A 20,826-nucleotide genomic window follows, 5' to 3' on the forward strand; every position below is an offset into this window, starting at 1 on the left:
GCACTTTTCCAGGCACAGCTCATGCCATGATATATAAGCTTTGCAAATACAAAGAACTTATACCTATGACTGTGGTTTGATTTTTTTTTTTTCCTTTTATTTTTGAAATTGGGATTCTCTTTATCAAGAAATTCTGATTTTTCTATAGCAGTGAAACATTCACATCTGGTGTTTTTATGCAGACCATGGCTAAGATGCTGTCTCTAAGCAAGCGCATGCAGATGGCCTGTGTCACAGTGTGAAGTTAGTCATCGGGTTGTGAAAGCTGGTTCAGATTTTGGCACAGCCTATAGCAAGTGAAGAGTCTGTCCCCAGTTGTGCTCCGCAGCCTCTCTGCAATAGCTGCAATACCACCCCAGACTTACAGTCATCCACACCCATTACATCCAGTACCACTGACTAGTACCTGCTCAGTCCTTACCTAGAAGCTGTTCTTGCCACATGAATAAATTGCTCACAAGGGTTAAGTACGCAGCCCCCTGAGTAATGACAGCGAATGCAAGATGGCCAAGAGGGAAGAGTGAACCTCTCACTCTTTTTTGCTCTTGGCCATTAGGAAACTGTAAATAGCTCCAGGGAATTCTGTGTTCTCCATACCCCAAGGATGGCCTAGGACTTGCACTTACTGGACTGGCTGACCCTCTGTCAGTGAGCTTGTCCCTGTTCTTCTACAGCTAATCAAAATGCTTCAAGGCTGGTAGGAACATAATCTGCAGAAGGCCTTGATAAGTGTCTCAAAACCCTTTTCTACTTAAGAACTATCACTATTAATATAGTATATTCATTAATACAAGCAGCTAGTTTCTGTGTTCTGTTGTGCCTGCTTGTAGGTTGCCCTAGGGATATGGATTTAACAACTTCCAGTCCCTTCATTTGGCCCACTGCCTGGTCTGACTTTACTCTTCATCTTGGTCAAGTCTTGAAATTCATTAGAAATACTAACAGTGGCATTTGGATTGTAAATATGTCATGGTTTAGCCCCAGCCAGCAACTAAGCACCACGCAGCTGCTCACTCACTCCTCCCCATCCAGTGGGATGGGGGAGAAAATCGGGAAAAGAAGTAAAACTCGTGGGTTGAGATAAGAATGGTTTAATAGAACAGAAAAGAAGAAACTAATAATGATAATGATAACACTAATAAAATGACAACAGTAGTAATAAAAGGATTGGAATGTACAAATGATGCGCAGGGCAATTGCTCACCACCCGCCGACCGACACCCAGCCAGTCCCCGAGCGGCGATTCCCTGCCCCCACTTCCCAGTTCCTAAACTAGATGGGACCTCACATGGTATGGAATACACCGTTGGCCAGTTTGGGTCAGGTGCCCTGGCTGGGCATGAGAAGCTGAAAAATCCTTGACTATAGTCTAAACACTACTGAGCAACAACTGAAAACATCAGTGTTATCAACATTCTTCTCATACTGAACCCAAAACATAGCACTGTACCAGCTACTAGGAAGACAGTTAACTCTATCCCAGCTGAAACCAGGACAAAATACTAAAAAGATTATTTTAATCTTGCTTGTTTATGGAGGCGCACCCTGTTCTGCATTATTCACCAGCTAAAATGAAATGCAGAGTGGTGAGTTAATACTCAGTTTGCTACACGTAAACCTCAGTAAGCTGCCTGGACCCCTGTGATTACACAGCAGAAGTTTCTTGGGCATTGTTTATGCTGTTTTCTTCTTTTCTAGCCAGTGCAGCAAGGCAACGAGGTGTTGTGAGGTATAATTTGTGAAACTTGCACGAAGTGAGCAGGAGCAGAGCCCCTGTAGCAGAGAAGAGGCCTGAACCGAGGTGGGGGAGATTCTTTGGTTTTATGTCAATGTAATGCTGATAGGCCAGTCTCTATTAGTGAAATCACAGGGGTGTCATTAATAAGAAGCAGAGGGTAATTGGAGCAACCTCAACTTCTGACACGAGCGTTCCTCTTAGGATTGAAGGCTGTGGAGAGCAATGTCCTTTTTCTTTCCTCCTGCCTCAGGTCATGGGTGTATTCTGTATTCCAGGAAGGGTTATTGAATCGTTCTGCTTTCAGAGAAATAGCACCTCTCCGAAAGCATTCCCAAAGGTTACTGATTGCAGTATGAGCTCTGACTTGATGTGTTAAATAAAGACTGATCAGAGTTGTCAAGGAAAAATTTCCATTCCTCTCTGTCATGGTTTAGCCCCAGCCGGCAACTAAGCACCACGCAGCCACTCAGTCATTCCCCCCTGGTGGGATGGGGGAGAGAATCAGAAGAGTAAAAGTGAGAAAACTTGTGAGCTGAGATAAAGACAGTTTAATAGGTAAAGCAAAAGTCATGCGTGCAAGCAAAGTAAAACAAGGGATTCATTGAGCAGTTCCCATGGGCAGGCAGGTGTTCAGCCATCTCCAGGACAGCAGGGCTCCATCACACATAACGGTGACTTGGGAACAAAAACACCATCACTCCGAACGTCCCCCGTTCCCTCTTCTTCCCCCAGCTGTATATGCTGAGCAAGACATCATATGGCATGGAATATCCCTTTGGTCAGCTGTCCCAGCTGTGTCCCCTCCCAACCTCTTGTGCCCTCCCCAGCCTCCTCACTGGTGGGGTGGGGTGAGAGGCAGAAAAGCCCTTGGCTCTGGGTAAGCGCTGCTCAGCAGTACCGAAAACATCTTGGCATTACCAACACTGCTTCCAGCACAAATCCAGAGCATAGCCCTATACTAGCTACTGTGAAGAAAATTAACTATATCCCAGCCAAAACCAGCACACTGTCCTACTCCAGGAAATTGAGACTGGGATTAGAAATCCTAAAGCCTAGAAAATGAAGGACATGGGTTTTTTGCCACAAAGAATTTTTTTTTTTCACTAGAAAAACATAATGTTATGAAAGATATTTCAATAAGTTTTTTTTTCTTTCAGTAAAATCCAATTTTTTCATTAGAAACATTTGTCTGGAAGTGTTTTGATTGATTCTATTCACATGCCGTGCGGGGTCTTACAGAAAACCAGCTGAAGCTTCTCTGCTATTCAGTTTGCCATCCCTTGTTTGGTTCATTTCCCCACCTTACCCCGTAACATGACTGACTATCATTGGACCCTGAGAGGTCATGTTTCCGGACACAGCTCACCAGGTCTTGGGTTCACTGATGCACAGCTCTTTCCTTTGATCATGTTGATGGCCTAGCTCCAAAATGTTACATTCGCTACTTCATCTGGAAGTAGCAGGATGGGTTTTGCTGTACTTGTCAGTCATGGTAAAATGAACAACATAATGTTCCATTAGATGGCTCCTGGTAATATGAGTTGCGGCTTTCAACTGTCTTTAATATACAGCTGGTGTAAAAATTAGGAAAAAAAAACCCCTTTCCCAGTCTAAGCCATTTTTGCCAGCTTTACTCCAGCGTACCACAGGTACTGTGTCTGCACATGCTAAAGGTTTACACAGCTGCAGTAGCTCTCCCTTGTTTGTGGCTCTTTGCTTCTTTTTCATGGTGGTAGCACAGCCTGCAGAGCAAGGAGTTGCGTGCGTGGAACATATACAATAATATACAATATACAATAATAGATCTCCCTATGTCTCCGAGTTGGAATTCCTAGTCTTGGGGACGTCCTGCTCAGCACTTCCTATTGTTTCTGCTTGATCCCAGCCTCTTTTGTTTCAAAATTTGAGGACTCAAAGTACAGTATGCTTTATGTCATTGTGCCTCCTGTTCTTTCTAGAAATACACCTTTTTGTGGCCAACACCATTAAGGAACAACTTGGCAAGAGATGGTGGCCTTGTGCTCTCAGGGATGGCATTATACAAATACATCTTGTTGTGCAGCTGAAAAGTTTTAAGTTATTTAATCCTTTTCTGTACTTTTTGCATGATTTTGGGGGGTATTTATTGGAGTGGAGCAATATTTCAGCAGGTGAGAGAATCAGCTTCAAGAAGGTATTCAGAATGAACCTGCAATAAAGAGTACCAAACTGGGATCTCATTCAATTTCTGCAGTCTCTTCACATTCACTTTTCAGAGTTTCATTCTTCATACTCCATTTTCCACAAGATCATTCAAATGTAAAAGTGATCATTCAAATGTAAAAGTAATCATTCAAATGCAAATGGAAGGCCTTTGGCATTATTACAAAGGTGAAGGCACCCAAGGCACCCTGCAACTCCAATGTACACACCAAGATTTTCTCATCTGTGTTCCATCCCCATAACCAGATTTCCTCTTCAGATTTCTTAGTGTAACCCTATGAATCATATAAACATGACTTCAGGGTCCAGTTTATAGCTGGTAACTATCCCATTAGTACGTTACTGTAGCATTTCAGTGACTGGGGTAGAGCTTCAGTCACCTGAGCATAAATGTCTAGTGCCTGTCTGTGGAATGTCCCCTCATGGCTTCAGCTGCCACCCCGGGGAGGTGTAGGTCTCCTGCAGATCTCTTGCTGCACCTGCCAACCATGTGCAAATATTCTGGAAACTCAGAGGTATATTAAATGGCACTACACACCTGTGTTGAGGTGATTGAGTCCCACTGTGTGCCTATGCTTGTTTCTTGAACAGTTGCAATGAATAAGCCTTTCCAGTAATTGGTGCTGCTTCTTCCACTGATAGATTTCTCTGTCCAGGTTTTGAAATTCTCTTGGTAGTAGCTGTTGGCTTCTAAGATTGCTGCTGAAATAGTTGAAATGGCCTCTCTGAGCAGAATATATAAACATTGTGCCCTTATAGGTATATCCTCTCCTTGGCTATGGACATGTATAAAATAGTTGTGCTCCATATATATTTAGCAGTCCTTTTCCAAGGCAGAAACTACTTAGTGTCTGTGCCAGCAGCTATACTGTGTTGCTTATTTTGTAAGATTGTTGAAATATACATTTCTGCTCTGATGCTGCAGGTTCTTTTCTTCCCAGCCCCTCTCTGTGCATACTTTGTCTTCTATCCTTGTATTGGTCACCCTGCTGCTCTGCAGACCCCTTCTAATTCTTCACAGCTTATATCAGCCTTTTCCAGCTGTTTTTTCCCCAGGTTTATCTCCCTGATTCTCATTCCACTTGGGGCACAATTAGTGACTTCATGGACTCTGAAAGCGTTTAAGTTTCATTTAACAGAATCAACTCTATTGTTTTTGTTCTTACTGATATCTCTAGGAGCTATATTCTTTCCAATATAAAAAATTATAAGAAGAATTTAGCTCAGAAATAAGAGCTTAGCCCAAGCCTATAACAATCATGTGCTTGCCAGCTCTTAAAAAAACCCAGTGTCCCATAACAAGCAAAGTTAAAAAATACTTGCTCATCTGTTATTACAAAATGAAAAGCAAGAACTTATGGCTGTTTCTTGGAAATCAGTATGATTTATATGCTTTTTTTTTACCAAAAAAAAAAAAAAAAAAAGACTGTGCTGTGTCAGAATGACATTGCCTGAAAGAAATTAATTTAATGACAAATTTCCAATTGCTCTTTTGCAGGTACAGCAATTAGCACAATGGCTTTTCATTGTCACCCTATTCTTGTGCTCAAAAGTAAGGACATCTCTGAAGAGCCTGGTCCTCAGAATGTGAAACTATTGGGCTGCATTTTATCAGTATTGAAGGTATTTTAGGTATCAGTGTTGAGTCCCCACGGCCTTAGAAAAGAGCACAACATTAAAAAAATTAAAGTTGTTAGTGGTCTTCACTACTTACTTCAGATGATGGAGCCTTTTCAGGAATTCCCTTTTTGAACTTTCCTTGAAAGTGTCAGAGCTTCCCATTTTTCCCCATCTCAAGCCAAAATTCTGGCAGCAATGACTTCTTGAGCTGGGCCTTCAGTGGACTCAACATGTAAGACTTGCAGTAACACAGCCAGCGATTTCATCATTTGGGGAACTAAATTTTCAAGCGTTTTTTTTCCTTGGAAGCACTTCATAAACTTTATAAAAGATTCTGAAAGCAAGTTGCAAAGGAAACCGTAACTTCCCTGACGATGAACACTGGTGTAATTTCTTTCCCTCTGCTTCTCTGAAGAAGTACCCTGGTTTTGTGTTGTGTCCTTTGTGGCAAACTAACTCTCAGGAGTTTGGGTTTTATTTTCTTCTTTCTTCTTTTTTTTCTTATCAGGCAGATTTTACAGATTAATGTCTTTGATCATTGTAGCAACCACTGAAATCCATAGGAAATCCACTGAAAAATCACCTATTTATGGTAAATCCCCTGCAGTTCAGAATACTTGAGAACATCTGATAGATCTGTGGCAAAAGCCAAAGTCATTTCACAACAGCACCCCACCCCTGGGCCACAAGAGCTGTTCGTAGCTGAGATCAAGTAAATAAACCCCAAGACCATATCTGATTAGAACAGATATATGGGAGGTATGAACAGGACTGGCCAGATGCTAAACCATATGATAAACACTGAGGATCATGGCATCATATAAAACTGGGCATTTATATGGTACAGCTGGCTATGCATAATCTTCTCCTAATTTATAAGGCTGAAGCATCTGGTCCATTGCTGTTGCTCTATCAGCTTTTCCAGAGCCCTGTTCTTGAATTTCTGGTAGTTGGGTACTGCTTTTCCCAGTGCTGGTAAAACAGAAAGTTAAAGCCATTTACAGCGGGAGATAAGCTCTTACTCCATCCCACAGATAAGATAATGTTCAGCCACCGTCATGAAAGAAAGAAGGGTAGGCCCTCGTGGGATGGGCTCCACTTCACACGAAGATCAGTAACTGCAAACTCTAAAAGACATAATATCTCTTTCTCAGTGGCAGGACCCTCAGCTGCGACACAAGGACTTGGCCAGACGAGGCCACTGTGACAGGCTGTGCTCATGACTGCAGCCATCCCCTGGTGCTGCGAAGGCGAGGGCTTACGGAATAGGTTGCACAAGTCCTGCTTTTGTTACACTGCTTAGTCTTCCCCACCCAATGTTATACCCCTAGAAACCAGCATTTTTTTCTCTTTCCCAAAACAGAAGCTGGCATTTGGCACATTGTTAGAAAATGCTCTGTAAGTAACTAAAAAACCAAGACAAGGGTGTTTTCAGCTGGGCCTTGCAAACTTACGGCTGGAAAGAGTCAAACTGACAATGTAAAGGCGTCCTGCAGTGAGTGGTGTGCATGGGTGCTAACCACCATGGAGCCACGTGCCACCCCAGGCAGCTCTGGAGAGGTGGACACACAGCAGATGCTGTCCCAGCTTTGGCTGGGATAGAGTTAATTGTCTGCCTAGTAGCTGGTACAGTGCTATTGTTTTGAGTTCAGTATGAGAAGAATGTTGATAACACATTGATGTTTTCGGTTGTTGCTAAGTAACATCTAGTCTAAAGTCAAGGATTTTTCAGCTTCTGATGCCCAGCCAGCGAGAAGGCTGGAGGGGTACAAGAACTTGGGAGGGGACGCAGCCAGGACACCTGACCCAAACTGGCCAAAGGGGTATTCCATACCATGGGATGTCATGTCCAGTATGTAAACTGGGGGGATCACCACTCGGGAAGTAACTGGGCATTGGTCGGCAGGTGGTGAGCAATTGCATTGTCTATCACTTGTATATTCCAATCCTTCTATTATTCTTAATGTCATTTTATTATTGTTACCATTATCATTATTAGTTTCTTCTTTTCTCTTTTATTAAACTGTTCTTATCTCAACCCATGAGTTTTACTTTTCCAATTCTCTCCCCCATCCCTCTGGGGGGCGTGGAGCGAGCGAGCGTCTGTGTGGTGCTTAGTTACTGGTTGGGGTTAAACCACAGCAGATGGTCTCTTTGTGTCCACAAGGAGGAAGGGGAAGGAGGGCCAGAGCTCACTTTTCCAGGTATTTCCAAACGGCAAGGAAGCCCCAGCTGTAGTTCAGAGCCTGGCAGAACTGTTCCTCCATTCCCCCCCTCCCTCATGGAGATCTAAACAGCAGTGCAGCATACAGGCTAAGGCACCAGCAAAGTTGTTTTTAAAAACTACAGCATTACCAACACTATCTAGAAGCTGTGGGTGCAGGTCACCCAACTGGTATGCGCTACAGCAAAGTACCTCTCCCTGCAGGAGTCCCATCCTGCGAGCCCAGTGGAGCATGTCTCAGGAACGTGCCACTACCTCTGTGGAGAAAAAATACAGCACCAGTCGTTTTAACAAACCCTTCCCCAGTAAAATTACATGTCAGAGCAGAGCTGAAAGGAAATTTGCATTTCAAATGGAAAGAGAAAATTAGCTTTTGCAGAACATCATGAGGTTGGCAATAATAAATCCTGGTACCATCAGAATGGAAGGGGGTTGTTTCCTGCAACTCTTGCACTGCTTTCTGTAAGCCTGCGTGGTTGCTGAGGAAGTGAAACCTGGTTAGCAAACCTAACAGTGCAAGACTTCTTCAGATCTTTTATTGTTTTTCCCAGTATAAGTGCTACATATTTTGTATAATTTTATTAAATTAAATTGAAAAACTTCCAGGTTTCCAATGTTTCCATAGATCCATAGCATGGCTGTATTTCTAGCCAGGTCTGAACACTTCAGGCACACCTGTGGCTCTGCTGCTTCTTTTTTTTAATGTCTTCTTTAAGATTTGAGAGCCCTAAACAGTTTCATCCACTGCATCTGACATAGGTACAGTATCCAGCATTTTTGGAGTCTGTTGCCTGACTAGGGTTAGTAGCTGTTACCTTAATAAAGCTTTATCTTTGTGTAACAACGGCAACGTGCATTGCCCTAAGGAAAGAAGTGAATTTGAGAAAGAGCTTGAATTACTGCAGATACTGTTTTCAGGCTGCAGATTAAGTCACCACTGCTGAACTATAAGACAAGGCTATTTCTTAATTGTTTGCCTGGATGGTTTTACTGGGGTTCTGCCCAGCGCAAGAGGGGTGGCGGGGCAATGCTGATCTGAGACTTGTCATGGCTCTAGGTACTAATGCTGATCTGAGACTTGTCATGGCACTAGGTACTATACAGAGATTTAATAAGTCCCAAAGAAACTTGCCTAAATTAAGAAACTGTGCGATAGGGGTGGGGGAAAACAAGTGGAAGAAATGGAAGAGGAGCAAAAAAGGAAGTGTGGTTTTATGGACTAGATATGTCAAGGCAGCTAGATCCCTGCAAATCTAGTCATTCAAATATACCATGTGTTAGAATCAGATAGTGAAAATATTTATTGTGTAATGCTCTTTTTCATTTTGGTGAAGGTGAGAGAGACAAGCATTCACTTAAGCACAGCCTCCTCCCAGATGCCTACTGCCAGCAGCCTGATGCTGTGCTCAGCGGTGCTGCCTCCAGGTCAGGTGTTAGTGACAGGCTGTGAAAAATGCTTTGGATGTGGCTTAAATGAACTCAAGGTCTGTTACTTAAACTGAACCAATCCACCTTTGTGTATGTGAATTAAGGGAAAAATGGATAGTGATTATGTAGCAGGGAGCTTCATTTTTTCCCAGGGCTTGCTTTGCCCTCTTGTGTCTGGCCCACTCTTACCTCCTCTCATTTAAGTTGCAATAACAGAATGCAGTTAAGTATTAAGATTCATTAGTTACAGACCTTGCAGATGTGGAAAAGCCACTTCATCTCTCCATCCTGGGGTGGCTTAGTGGATATCTACCCAGACCTCACCCAGGAAATCTTTTCACTTACGAGATGAAGACTTGTAGAAGTAAAATCATTAGGAAGTCACAGGTTAGAGTCAGCATCCATTCATCATTTACTGTGAAATGGGTGAAATAGAGGTCTTTTTCATTTAACTGTCTGTCACTGACTGAAAGCAAGCATCTTTTCTATTTCAGTTTAAATGAGTTCCTGCCTAATCACATACTTGTTTCACTGTCGGAAATATTATGTTGAGGACACTATGAAGACATCGTGAGTGTGGGGTATGCTCCTGGACTACACAGTTCTTATTTTAAAGAAAGGACACTTTTCTCATCTTCTGTTGCAACTTTTGTTGTAGAAGAAAAAAAATATCTCAAACTTCTATTTTATAAATTGTATTTTAATTCCAAGGTTTAAAATAGAACACCCCTAGAAACAATCTTAAGGATATTTTCACAAGTGCTTTTGCCTTCTTTTTTTTTATTGCAGTACATGACTATTTCCTTTCTAAATGCAAATATATACCATTTAAAATTGTAATATAGGACATACAAAGCATCCTTGGCCTTTGTGTAGCATAAAATGATTATGATGAACCAAATCATTGAATGCAGCAAAGGATAATTTAAAAAGTATCCAAGTATGTATTCCAGACATAGACCACAGATGTTGATTTACAGCTGGATCTGTGATGGGAGGCATCTTCCACCATTATTCCTGTAACTGGGAAGAGAAAGAGGATTGCCGCTGGACTGCGTGTTTAAGGTGGATGGTATTCAATTTAACCGAAAATGCAACACATGCCATTTGACTGCATCCCTCCTGTACCTCTGCAGGTTGTTCAGCAGTCCAGCTCTGACCTGAGCTTCCAGCCTTTTGCAGTACTGGAAAGCAACCAAAAATGCAGGAAAATCACCTAGAAACTGACTCCTTCCTTAGCCTAAACCTGCTGACTAAGTTTCATGAGAGACCAGTGTTATGCATCATATTATGAAGCAGAAGAAAGAAAATCTTTCGCAGCTAGGGTACCAAGCTGAGAACAGACGCACAGGTTCAAATAATGATGCTTTGCCGGTTTTCCCCTGCTACCCCTAGAAAGGACCCAAATCTGAGTTTGCTAAGGCCAACAACACAGAAATCAGCTATGGCGTAGGTCTTTGTACACTCTGTGCCTTGGTACCTGCAAGGCAGGTTTGATAGTAAATCTCCCTGCTGGGCGTATGATATGTGAAGATAGTCTAATGATTGAGGTAAGTAAACAAACAGATTTTTCAGACCACCTGATTGAGCTAACTCTTGCATTTTGGCCCATGGAAACTCATACATTTGATAACTGATTTATTTCTAAACACATTACACCTGAAGAATGGCCATGAAAAGGACAGGTCCATTTGAATTAAATACATCACATAAATCCCTGAACAGAATTGCAGAGCTTGCAGCAGAATTGCAGAGCTTGCAGCAGAATTGCATGTTAATAATGTTGGAGATCACTCATTTTCCTAGTTAATTATTACTTGACAGTGATAAAAACTGATGAAAGCAATACTATGTATAACTGCCTAAAGAAAGGGAAGAGGGATATGTTTCTGAGGACCGTGCCAGCATACAAATAACTATCCACACCATTCCTCTAATCTCCTTAGCCATATCATTCCTACCTGGTGTGAAACTAGCTGAGACGATATAAGAACTCTGGCTAATATTGTCATATGGGATGGCAGTTTTTTGCCACTTTTTTTCTCCTTTTAGAGAGTATCTGCCTTTGATGAGGGGATAGTTCTTGACTTCCAGAGTCATCTCCAATTTCAGCTGGTGACTTACCTGTCTCAGAGGCGCAGCCCTGTCACTGCAGCACAGTGCATTGCCTGCTGCTGTAGGCGCTGCTGCGGTCCAGCATTGGCACGTACGTTTTAGCCACGACGCAGTAGCTGACTCCGGGCCTCAAATTTTCTATTTTAATAACCTTGTCTTTTCCTTCATACACCGGGACTCTGTGTTGCTTCAGACAGAGTGGAATAAAAACAGCCAGTCAAGCACATTGCCCTAGCAAGTGTGTCTGTGACTAAAGTTTGATAAGAACAGAGGATGCAGAGCAGCTCATGGACTTGCACAAAGCCAACAACATCAATAATTTATTTATGATTTTAAAAGAAAATTGCCTCCAAAATTCCCCTCCTGTCCTTTTTTTCTTTTATCTAGGCCTTAGTGTTTGAAATACTAAGTTGATGGGAAAGATAAAGGGAGGATTTACAACTCAATTCAAATTTGATTCCTGAAAAATAGGCCTACTTTGTTTTCAAATACTTACCCAGTTATTGACACCCTCACAATCCCAGAAGACAACTTCAACTGTAAAACAAGAATAGTGTGCCCATACTTTCCTGGTCTTTCAATGGTAAATGTTCATCTTCGAGTGTGCACTTACCTCGTCTAGCAAGTTGTTAATTATGAAGACCTGGTATAGCAGATCATAATAATTTGTCATCGGTATCTGGCTGCCTCTCTTCCTTTTATAAGGAGAACGTGGAGCCTGGAGCTTTAGTATTATGGATTTGTTGCTATGAATCACAATTACCGTCGGAGGTCCTATCATAGCTAAGGAAAAAACCCAAAGCTGTAAACACAATTGTGGTTTATTAATAAAGTTTCACAGAATGCGGTTTGAATCCATTCAACAATTTAATGTTCTTGTTTCCAACAATATATTATGCTGTATTTACTTTTAAATTGCCACTTTGTAAATCCTTACTTCTTGGTGTTATTACTTGGGTCATTTTGGGGGTGACATTTCCTGTGTTTGTAAATCTGTTTTTGAGCCAAACTTTCTGAAATCTCACAGACCTGCATGTTGCTGACTGCAGGCTAATCAAGCAAAATGCTTTGGATTCTTTGCTCCAATTTTTTTTCCGCCCCCATATGTTTGGACTGCATAAAACAGCTATTTGAACCATTTCTGTTATGCCAAGGACACAGCTTCAATCATTACTTTCAAATTTTTTGCAATCTGCTTGGTTAAACACAGCTAAGGGTTCAAGACAGTGCCTGCATATCTGTGCGTGCAGCCCCCGAGATGTGGGGAGACAGGACAGCAGCTGCCCCACGTGTCTCTCCAGGAGGAGGAGGTGGCACGTGGCAAGATGGGCTGTTGGTGCTGCAAGGTACTGCTTTATGTCAAAGCTTGTGGTTTCATCTGTACAGGAGGCTCAAGGTAGTTTGCACTTCAGGGCTGTGGAGTGACCTGCACTGACGTTCACTATTCAATTTTGCATTGACCAGTAAGTGAAAACTGATTAATTCATGGGAAACTTACTGGTAGGTACACTGGTACTGTTCAGTGTTTTGACAGTCCTCCAATTTCTAACATACTATGGCATTATGATGACTGTACTAACTAAAAGCTTTGCTCATGTCCTCTCTAAATACACTGCAGCCAGGAAAACACATAAAAGCGAGAAGAATGGTGGCCACACAGTTCTCAGCTCTCTTCTCCCTTTTCCCCCCAAGCAGAGAACATTTCCTTCTTTTCCACCTTGTGTTCAGTCCTTCCAGCAGCTCCGAAAAAAGCTGAAAATAATTTGTGTAGTTCCATGCCTTGAGGAAGAGGTTGAGTTAGAGGGAGCCAGGAACTTCTGATCTCCTAATTATTGATAAGTGGTCCGTAACTGGTTGTCTTTCAAGCGTGGGGAAAATTATTTTATCACAACCCTTCACCTGAGAGCTATTGACTGGCAACTTCTTTTGGTACAGCTTTGTGGCTAGAAAAAGATTACTCATGTTTGCAAATTGTGAGCAGAAATGATGTATTCCATGCCACAGAAAATCCAATTCCTTTCTCAGAGACCCATATGTTTGCACTTACTTTCTCGCCAGGGAGTGAATCTGCAGCTGAGGCTCCAGTCGGAATAGATGCCAGCTGACACGGCTTTCACTCTGCCGTAGTAAGGCTCCTGGATGTCAGAGGTCTCAGTTGTTAGGTCACAGACATAGTTTTGAATCCCCCAGCAGTCGTCTTTGTTTTGCCACGTGCTCTGCCCATACCTATGAAGAAAGAGGAGGAAGGATGTAAGCTTTAGCTATCGGCAGCTGGGTCCGTACAGATTTTTAACTTGTCTGTTTTAACTCGGTAGTAGTGACAAGTGTTCTGCTGTGGAATTTAACTCCCTTCAATTTGATGACAGGGAAGATTGATTTCATGGGCATTTGGGAGCTACAGGTTTCTGTCTTTTCTGAAAGAAGCCTAAAGCAGAGAAATGGGTCACCAGCCCTGTAGGAAGCCACCACATACTTGCCCCTTGGGAGAGGCAGGAGAGCTTTGGCTTAGCCAGTGTGTTCAACGACAGGCAGAATGCTGGCTTCTACCAGCTAATTTCTCAAAGGCAATAGTGATTTCAGGTGCTCACCAGGTGTGCCAGGGTCAGTAGCGTACCTCTTCTGAGGACCAGCCCCCAGTGCTGCCTCCAGTTTGCCATGTGAGGCACCCTATGGCGCTGTCGTGGGGAAGGTGGGCCACCAAAATACATTAAATGTCCTATTGCAGAAGTACCTGACCTAGGTGGACCTGCTTCAGGCGGGCAGTTGGACCCGGTGACCTCCAGAGGTCCCCTGCAAAGTACATTTTTCTGCAACTCCATGGTGCAATGAGGGTGCACAGCGCACTGCTGGAAGTGCTTGTTCCCTGCCTGCCTCGGGCTGTTCAGCTGCACCTTACGGGCTATTGCTAAGTGCAGCAACAACGGAGAGCTGGCAGCTGAGCAGGACATGGCAGTTCCCCAGCTGTGGGGAGAATATTCCGTGTCACCTGAGAAATCCCTTTGATGCCAAGCAGATGGGAGGCTGGAGTTCCCCTGGTACTTACACTTTATACTGCACAAAGTAGACTGCGTCTCTTGCCTCTCTGGCCCTCCCAGGCTGCCAATGCAAAGTGCTGTTGAAGTTTAACGAACGAAACTCTACCTTCTGCGGCTTAATTGAATCTTGCAGGTCTTGTTTTCCTAAAACTAAAATCGCTGCAAATAATAAAGAATGGTAACATAACGTATTTGTCAGAGACACTCCTCTGTATCGAAATGGGGGAGTATTGCTACAGCTCATTTGGTTTCACGACTAGCAGACTGCAGGCAAATTAACTTTCATGGATCTCATGTTCAAAACTTTCCAAGTCACAGTGACTAGAATTAGCAGTTACAGAATAAACACATTTAGTATTATGAAAGGAACACTTTTATGTGGTTTGGTTGTGGTTGGTTTGTTGGGTTTTTTCCTTAGTGAGTTTACTGCTGTGAAAGATGCCTGATGAACACCGCAGGAAACAAACCCTTCAGATCAATTCACAAAGCCTGCAGTAAGCAGCCCCATCGGTAGTTAAAGTTGAGTGCTCTTTCCTCCGCATCTCAGCTTTAACATGCAGAGATTATAGCTGTTTTAACTGTTGTCCCAGCTGTGTTTATCAGCTCTTGTCTAATAAAAAATAACGTGAGATTCACTGCTTTTCTGATCTGCACTACTGGAAAAAGCTGACTGACAATTTTCAAGATAATCTGTTTTCAAACTGTGATAGTTACTGATGGCAGAATCAGTTAATAACCTCTCCGAAGCACACAAATCCTAACATTTTTCTGGGTTTCGTGACCCAGATGACTGCAGCTTTATCCCTGGCATATCAGAGTCAGGTTAAGACTTGCACTAGTTGAACTGAAACTGGCAATACAGCCATGAATAAATTCAATGGGCAACATGCTTGTTTTATCTGCATTTCAGAACCTTGAAGGACAAAATAACAGACTAATTTGGAATTGACTGGACTTTTGAAACCTACCAAAAGATCCAGAGATTTCTTGACTCATCCAGAGATTCAATAACAGACCCAGTGCCACCCCCCCCCCCGCCCCCAGGAAAAGAGCAGAATGCCTTTACTTACTAGTTATCTCATCCTGAAGCAGGTGCATCAGTAAGCAGAGGGAGGAAAGCATGATCCCCCTCATGCTTAGGAGAGCAGCTCCATGACTGAAGAGCATTTCTCTTCCTCTTGGGCATGTCTTATGAGGAAGTAATTGTTAAACACTCCAGAGTTCCCCTTACTTTCAGCAGCTTCCAAAATCCCCGGTTTGGCTTTGGTTTAACTTAGCTGAAAACATATGAGTTGCTCTAAACTAATCATAAGCAATTGTTCTTACTTGGCAGCTGTGGTAACTCTGAAGTTTGGAACTAATTATGAAGCAAACCAACATGAAAAAGGTTCTTTTTTTTTAAGGCACTAATTCCCAAATGGTGTCTGGCAGTACTGCTTTATCCCATGAATTTGTCACACAAGCTTGCTTGCTTGCCATGCTAAGATTTTTATTTGTTTGTTTGTTTTTCAGCTCACTAGTCACTTAGAACTGAAGAACACAAGAAATTTTGCTGCAAACACGTAAAAGACCTACCCATGGGATGTCATCTGATTTGGTGGCCTGTCTTCGGGTCGAATGCAAGCGGACAGAGTTTGCAGGTGTGTTTGCGGCAGGATGTCATCTAGGAATACATCATCAGAGGAACAAGGGGCCGTGAAATCGCTGCCAGCCACGCTGCTGGGCAGCGCATCCACATCACGCTGGCTGCTGGAGAGATGCTGGGAGGCTGGGGCAGCTGCAGCACTGCCAGCCTCTGGGCAGGGAACAGGGAGGTGAGCCCAGCCCATCGGGCCAAAGTGCCACTCTGGGGTGGACTTTCAGACCGCCAGGAGTCATATGCCCCGACCGGTGCGGGTGTGCCACGATGCTGTATGCACAAACATTGGCGTCTGTTGCTGCTGTCTTCCAAATCCTGCCTTTCCAATAAGCGCATCCCTGCGAGCCTGACCCCAGCGCTAGGGGTGCTGGGGGTCCCCACCCAAAGCGATCTCTCTGCATGTTTCTAAATACTTTAATGCCATGTGTGCGCCTGCCCGGTGGGAGCCAGGTTTTGTGCTCCTGGGATGTATGCGAAGCTCAGCTGAGCCAGTCGCTGGTGGCGAATGTGGTGCCACTGGAGGCAGCTGGGAGCCTGCTGGCCCTCCTGCCCAGCCTTGCCCCTCACTCTTCCCTCCCCGAAAGCTCCCCGGTGCTGACGTCCACATGTACTTCACCGCTCATGCACCAGCACAGCTGGGCAAAAGTTAGGATGCATTCTCCTTTTGCAAGCTCATGTTGGCAAGCTGGAAGAGAAAATGCAAATTTTGTATGACAGCACAGCACTACATAACAACGCCCACCAAAGAAATAATGGATGTGAAAACTACCTGTCTGCAGAAACAAAAATTTGCCGAACAATCTTCTTTACTTTGAGAAAAGGTGGAAGCAAAACACCTGTCAGGTCAAAAAAGTGCAAGTTCTGGTTCAAATGAAGGTATTTTTTAATTTAAAGGCAACCGGTCACACTCAGCAAACTGGACAACATCTACTCAAGGAGGTGGCCTCGGTCAGATTCATGGGCACAGGCTACCAGTTCAGCTGATCACCTCTACCTCATTATCCAAGCACTGAACCTGCAGCAGATATATGAAAATGCTAGATGTGTAGCTTTGAATAATTAACTAGTTAATCCAGTTAAGGGAATTAAAGAAATGAGAAGAAATGCAGAAAAAAAAAACCCAAACAAAATGGAGATAGAAGGCAGAAAGGCCACCCTGCCATTGCCGGCTGGGAATTTGTTATCTATTCATTTCCCAAACACATTTTCAAAATCCAATGACCTTTAAGTAGTTCCCCACACCAAATGCAATTAGTATTTCATCATGTTATATAAGCTCAAGTGCAGGAATAGGGAACTTCTATAAACCAGACTGAAATGTCATCAAAGTTTAGTCACAGGTTGTGTGTTTGCTTACTTGAATTGTACCAACGCACCTTCCCGTACCCTGCGGAACGACCCATTGCCGGGAGCTGAAGCGTGGAGCTTTGCCAAAATTGCTTTTGATGGCGGTTCCTCCTACGAACACAGAGCTGAGGGCCAGCCTGCCCGGCGCCCATGGGTTTCGCTCAGAAAAGGCTGCTATGCCACACCTAGCCCATGGAAAAACTCAGGGGTTACCTGCGTGCTGCACCCTGATAGCGCTTTGTCTGCAATTGGGCTTGGCACTCTGAAGTAATCGGGAACTCTTCACATAATTTTTGTGATTACTGCAACAGCCGCTGGTAATCCCCAGGTTATCAGTATCCACAATGTTGTCCAATTTATCAACTTCAGTCATGCTTCTTCAGTGCTTTGTGTCATAAAAATAGCTACAGTCAAACAAGTATCAGCTACACACAGAGAGACATGTACATACATACACATCTTGAGTTTCATAGAATACATGTATAGTATGCTTGAAAGTGTAAGCAATTGAGGAACACTATAGGATGATGTGCACTGCAATGGTATTTAAAATACAAATGAGAACTTTTAAAAAACAATATTGTTTAAGCACACTCTGAGCCATATTTTATGAAGAAATGGAAAATGAAAATATATTACTTTTCCCCAGCAGAGTTCACATAGGTAGTTACGCTACTAGCTGATCCTAGCTTACACTGAAGCATCTTTTTAATCCAAACCTTTGTGAAGCAGCAGTACTGATGTTTCTGTGAACCAACATAGAACCATGGGCATGAGGATTTTTTCCATTCCTGGAATAAAAACCTATCTGAATGCTGGGTAAACAGATTTCTTTCTCTTGAGGACTGGATATTGCTACACAGAGGTGAAAGTCAAGCATATACTTGCTGGAAGCTACCTGACTTATCCAATCTGACTTGTTGGGTTTGTTTTTTTCTTTTTCCCTTGAATGAGTTGTTTCCCATCCATAAGAGGAGAAAATTTAACCCTGGAACTGCTTCTGCAGCACCACCTTTGGCTTTTCAGATGTGAGTCTCTGATATTTCCAGTGGATGTGAGGGTGGGTTTTGTTTACATGCCTGGGTGAGGGTGCAGGAAGATGAAGGAAGGGGAGAGACTCCCAAAGCATACAGAGAATACTTCCAGTAACTGGCAGAGGCCAGGCGAGTCTCTCTCACACGCGGCATTTCACACGAACTGACTATAAAAAAATGAGTGGTTCAGATTATTCTGGACCTGAAGACTATTCTCAATTGGAGCTGTAATTTTCAGTCTTGTAAGCAGCCAGCATGGACTCACAGAAAAACCTGTCTTGGGAGGGGGCTCTGGAGGTCATCCAGTCCACCCTAACGCTCAGAGCAGGGCTAACAGCAGTTTTAACCCACACTTAACCACTTTCAGTGCACATTTTTCCCCCATATATCTAAGTGGGATTCCCCCGCTGCAACTTATGACAGCTGCTTTTTGTGTTTTGACTGGGGGCCTTGGAGAGAAGTCTGTCTTTTCTGCAAATACTTATATAGTTGGCAACTGCAGTTAGATCCCCCCCCCAAGCCATTGCCTCTCCCAGCTGAAGGGACCCGGCTCCCCCAGCCCCTCTGGTGTGCCATGTGCGGCAGGGCAGCCCTTCGCCAGCTCAGTGGGGACCGGGAAAATGAATCACTAATACACACGCACACAAGAGAAAAAAGAAAACAAAGAAACCCCCCTCAGTCAGGCAGGAGGGACTTTTTGGACCTTTCCCCCCCTGCCCTTCAGGGAAGAGGCATTGCATCACACAGGTTCCTACAGACAAGTTTCTGAGGAAGCAAGGCTGACTTTCACTGCACAGTGTGTGCCTTCGCTGCTTCCTGCCCACAGGTATGAACTGTTCAACACTCACTGCTAAAGGGCTCCGGTCAACATTTTAAAGATTACGATTAGCAATTTCCAATGCTGTAGCTGCACCTCAATAGTGAGACATTTGAACATATTAAAGATGAAGATCTGCTGAAGGCTCACTGTGTAGCAAGTGATTATTTGCACATACAATATTTATTTAATGATGTGCAAGATACACATTGAATTGCACCAGAAAGTTAGTAACCAACACTAATGTCCTTTAGGAACTGTAGGTAATACGAAACCTCAAAATAGCTCAAAGCCTTTTATTTAAATGACAAGTTTCCTTAAAATTGTCAGGTTTTCTCATTTGCAAAGCTGTAGGATTTTTCTTTTTTTCCTACTGCTAAGGAGTGCTGTAGCTTGTTTAAGCCCACTGAGAAAAGACTTGCTTTTCTTTAGCTTGTGGGTGCCTCACCAAATCATCTACAGACAAAACCCCACCAGCTTACAGACACGTGGAATTAATATTCCATAGTTCATTGGTTTTGCTTAGGTAATCTTAATAGTATAGAAAAGGTGCCAGGTGATCACTTAGACAACAGAAACCACAGATAAGCCTGGAGAGGTACAACACAAACATTGCTCATGCTTTCTTGGTCCACCTACTAAAGCAAAGAAAGGAAGGCTCAAAGCCTGGCAGTGCCGATGCTCGCTCTCTCCGATACACCGCCACCAGAAGCAGCTGAGGCAATGCCTGAAATACTACCAATGTGGGTAGGATATGACCCTGCATTCATTTTATCGTAGGTGGTGGTTGGAAGTCTCTGTGACTGATCACCGAAGCCCTGTCCGGACCACAGACTGTGCTGGGCTGACTTACCACGCTGCACAAGAAGGGTGAGAATTTGGCAGCCATGCACTGCGGGAAGAGATGGAAGGAACTGGGATGCCTGCCTCCACAGCTGTAATCAAGGCTTGGGCTGCAGAAGGAGCAAACGCTTCTGGTAGCTACTTGGGGCAATAAAACCCAGAAAGATACAAGCTCCAAGGGTTGCCCTGGCCAAGGGAAAAAAGAAACAAAAAAGAGAAACTGCCTTTCACTCACTTCTTCTGCAAGTGGAAGTTTGTGGCTCAGTTCTGTGGTTGTCTTTCAAATTCTCAAGATCATCTCTGTATCATCCAATGAGTGCAAACTCTAGAACAGGAATCTGTTCTAACAACAATCTTCACCACCACCATCTCCAACTTACTATTGAATCTGTAAACATACTGTAATTTTATGAGCTTTTTTTTTTTTAAATACAATGCCTCAGATGTGTGTGGATACAGTCTCCTGGCGTTCAGGAATCAGCGTGCTGAGCTTTTCAGGACAGAATGCTCCACACTCAGCATAACTGGTTTTCACACTTCTCAGAGGTGTTAGTTTCGAGTTTACTGCAACATGACCATTTAACCAGAAAATTTAGATCACCCTGTGATACTTAACTTACCAAAAAGCTTTGTTCCATATTCTTTTTCTTACAGGAAATGAAATTTGGTGTATCTCAAGTAAAATTGCTAGTTTTGCTGCACAACCTGGAAGCAGTTGATAAAGTAATTCTTAGTAATTGATCACCCAGTCTTTTGTTCCAATTTCTATTCAGATTTGGCAGGG

The 20,826-nt window shown here is 43.3% G+C and overlaps 1 protein-coding gene across 3 annotated transcripts; it reads right to left on the reverse strand.

The window, feature by feature from the left end:
* Nucleotides 1-9,979: 9,979 nt before the first annotated feature.
* IL22RA2 (interleukin 22 receptor subunit alpha 2) lies at nucleotides 9,980-15,591 on the reverse strand. 3 transcript variants are annotated; one of them, XM_075035804.1, is made up of 6 exons: nucleotides 15,433-15,561; nucleotides 14,371-14,521; nucleotides 13,375-13,553; nucleotides 11,941-12,110; nucleotides 11,337-11,514; nucleotides 9,980-10,235 (listed from the first exon to the last, which is right to left on the reverse strand). In XM_075035804.1, exons 1-5 carry the CDS (start codon nucleotides 15,527-15,529, stop codon nucleotides 11,359-11,361), a joined length of 753 nt encoding a protein of 250 aa, XP_074891905.1. In that variant the 5' UTR covers nucleotides 15,530-15,561; the 3' UTR covers nucleotides 9,980-10,235; nucleotides 11,337-11,358. The 3 variants fall into 3 exon arrangements, with proteins under 3 accessions (XP_074891905.1, XP_074891906.1, XP_074891903.1); XM_075035805.1 differs by having other exon boundaries at nucleotides 9,980-11,514; nucleotides 14,371-14,512; nucleotides 15,433-15,591; XM_075035802.1 differs by having other exon boundaries at nucleotides 9,980-11,514.
* Between the last annotated feature and the right edge of the window lie 5,235 nt (nucleotides 15,592-20,826).

The sequence above is a fragment of the Buteo buteo genome, chromosome 9 (assembly GCF_964188355.1).
Source record: "Buteo buteo chromosome 9, bButBut1.hap1.1, whole genome shotgun sequence".
Taxonomy (NCBI): domain Eukaryota; kingdom Metazoa; phylum Chordata; class Aves; order Accipitriformes; family Accipitridae; genus Buteo; species Buteo buteo.

Bases quoted from the DNA above. Each gene is read 5' to 3' on its own strand.
- IL22RA2 (XM_075035804.1), bottom strand. From the start codon at position 15,529: ATGCTCTTCAGTCATGGAGCTGCTCTCCTAAGCATGAGGGGGATCATG. The intron at 14,522-15,432 runs GTAAGTAAAGGC...TATTATTTGCAG, and splicing joins GCTTCAGGATGAGATAACTA to CGATTTTAGTTTTAGGAAAA. The intron at 11,515-11,940 runs GTAAGTGCACAC...CTCTGTCTGAAG, and splicing joins TTAACAACTTGCTAGACGAG to CAACACAGAGTCCCGGTGTA.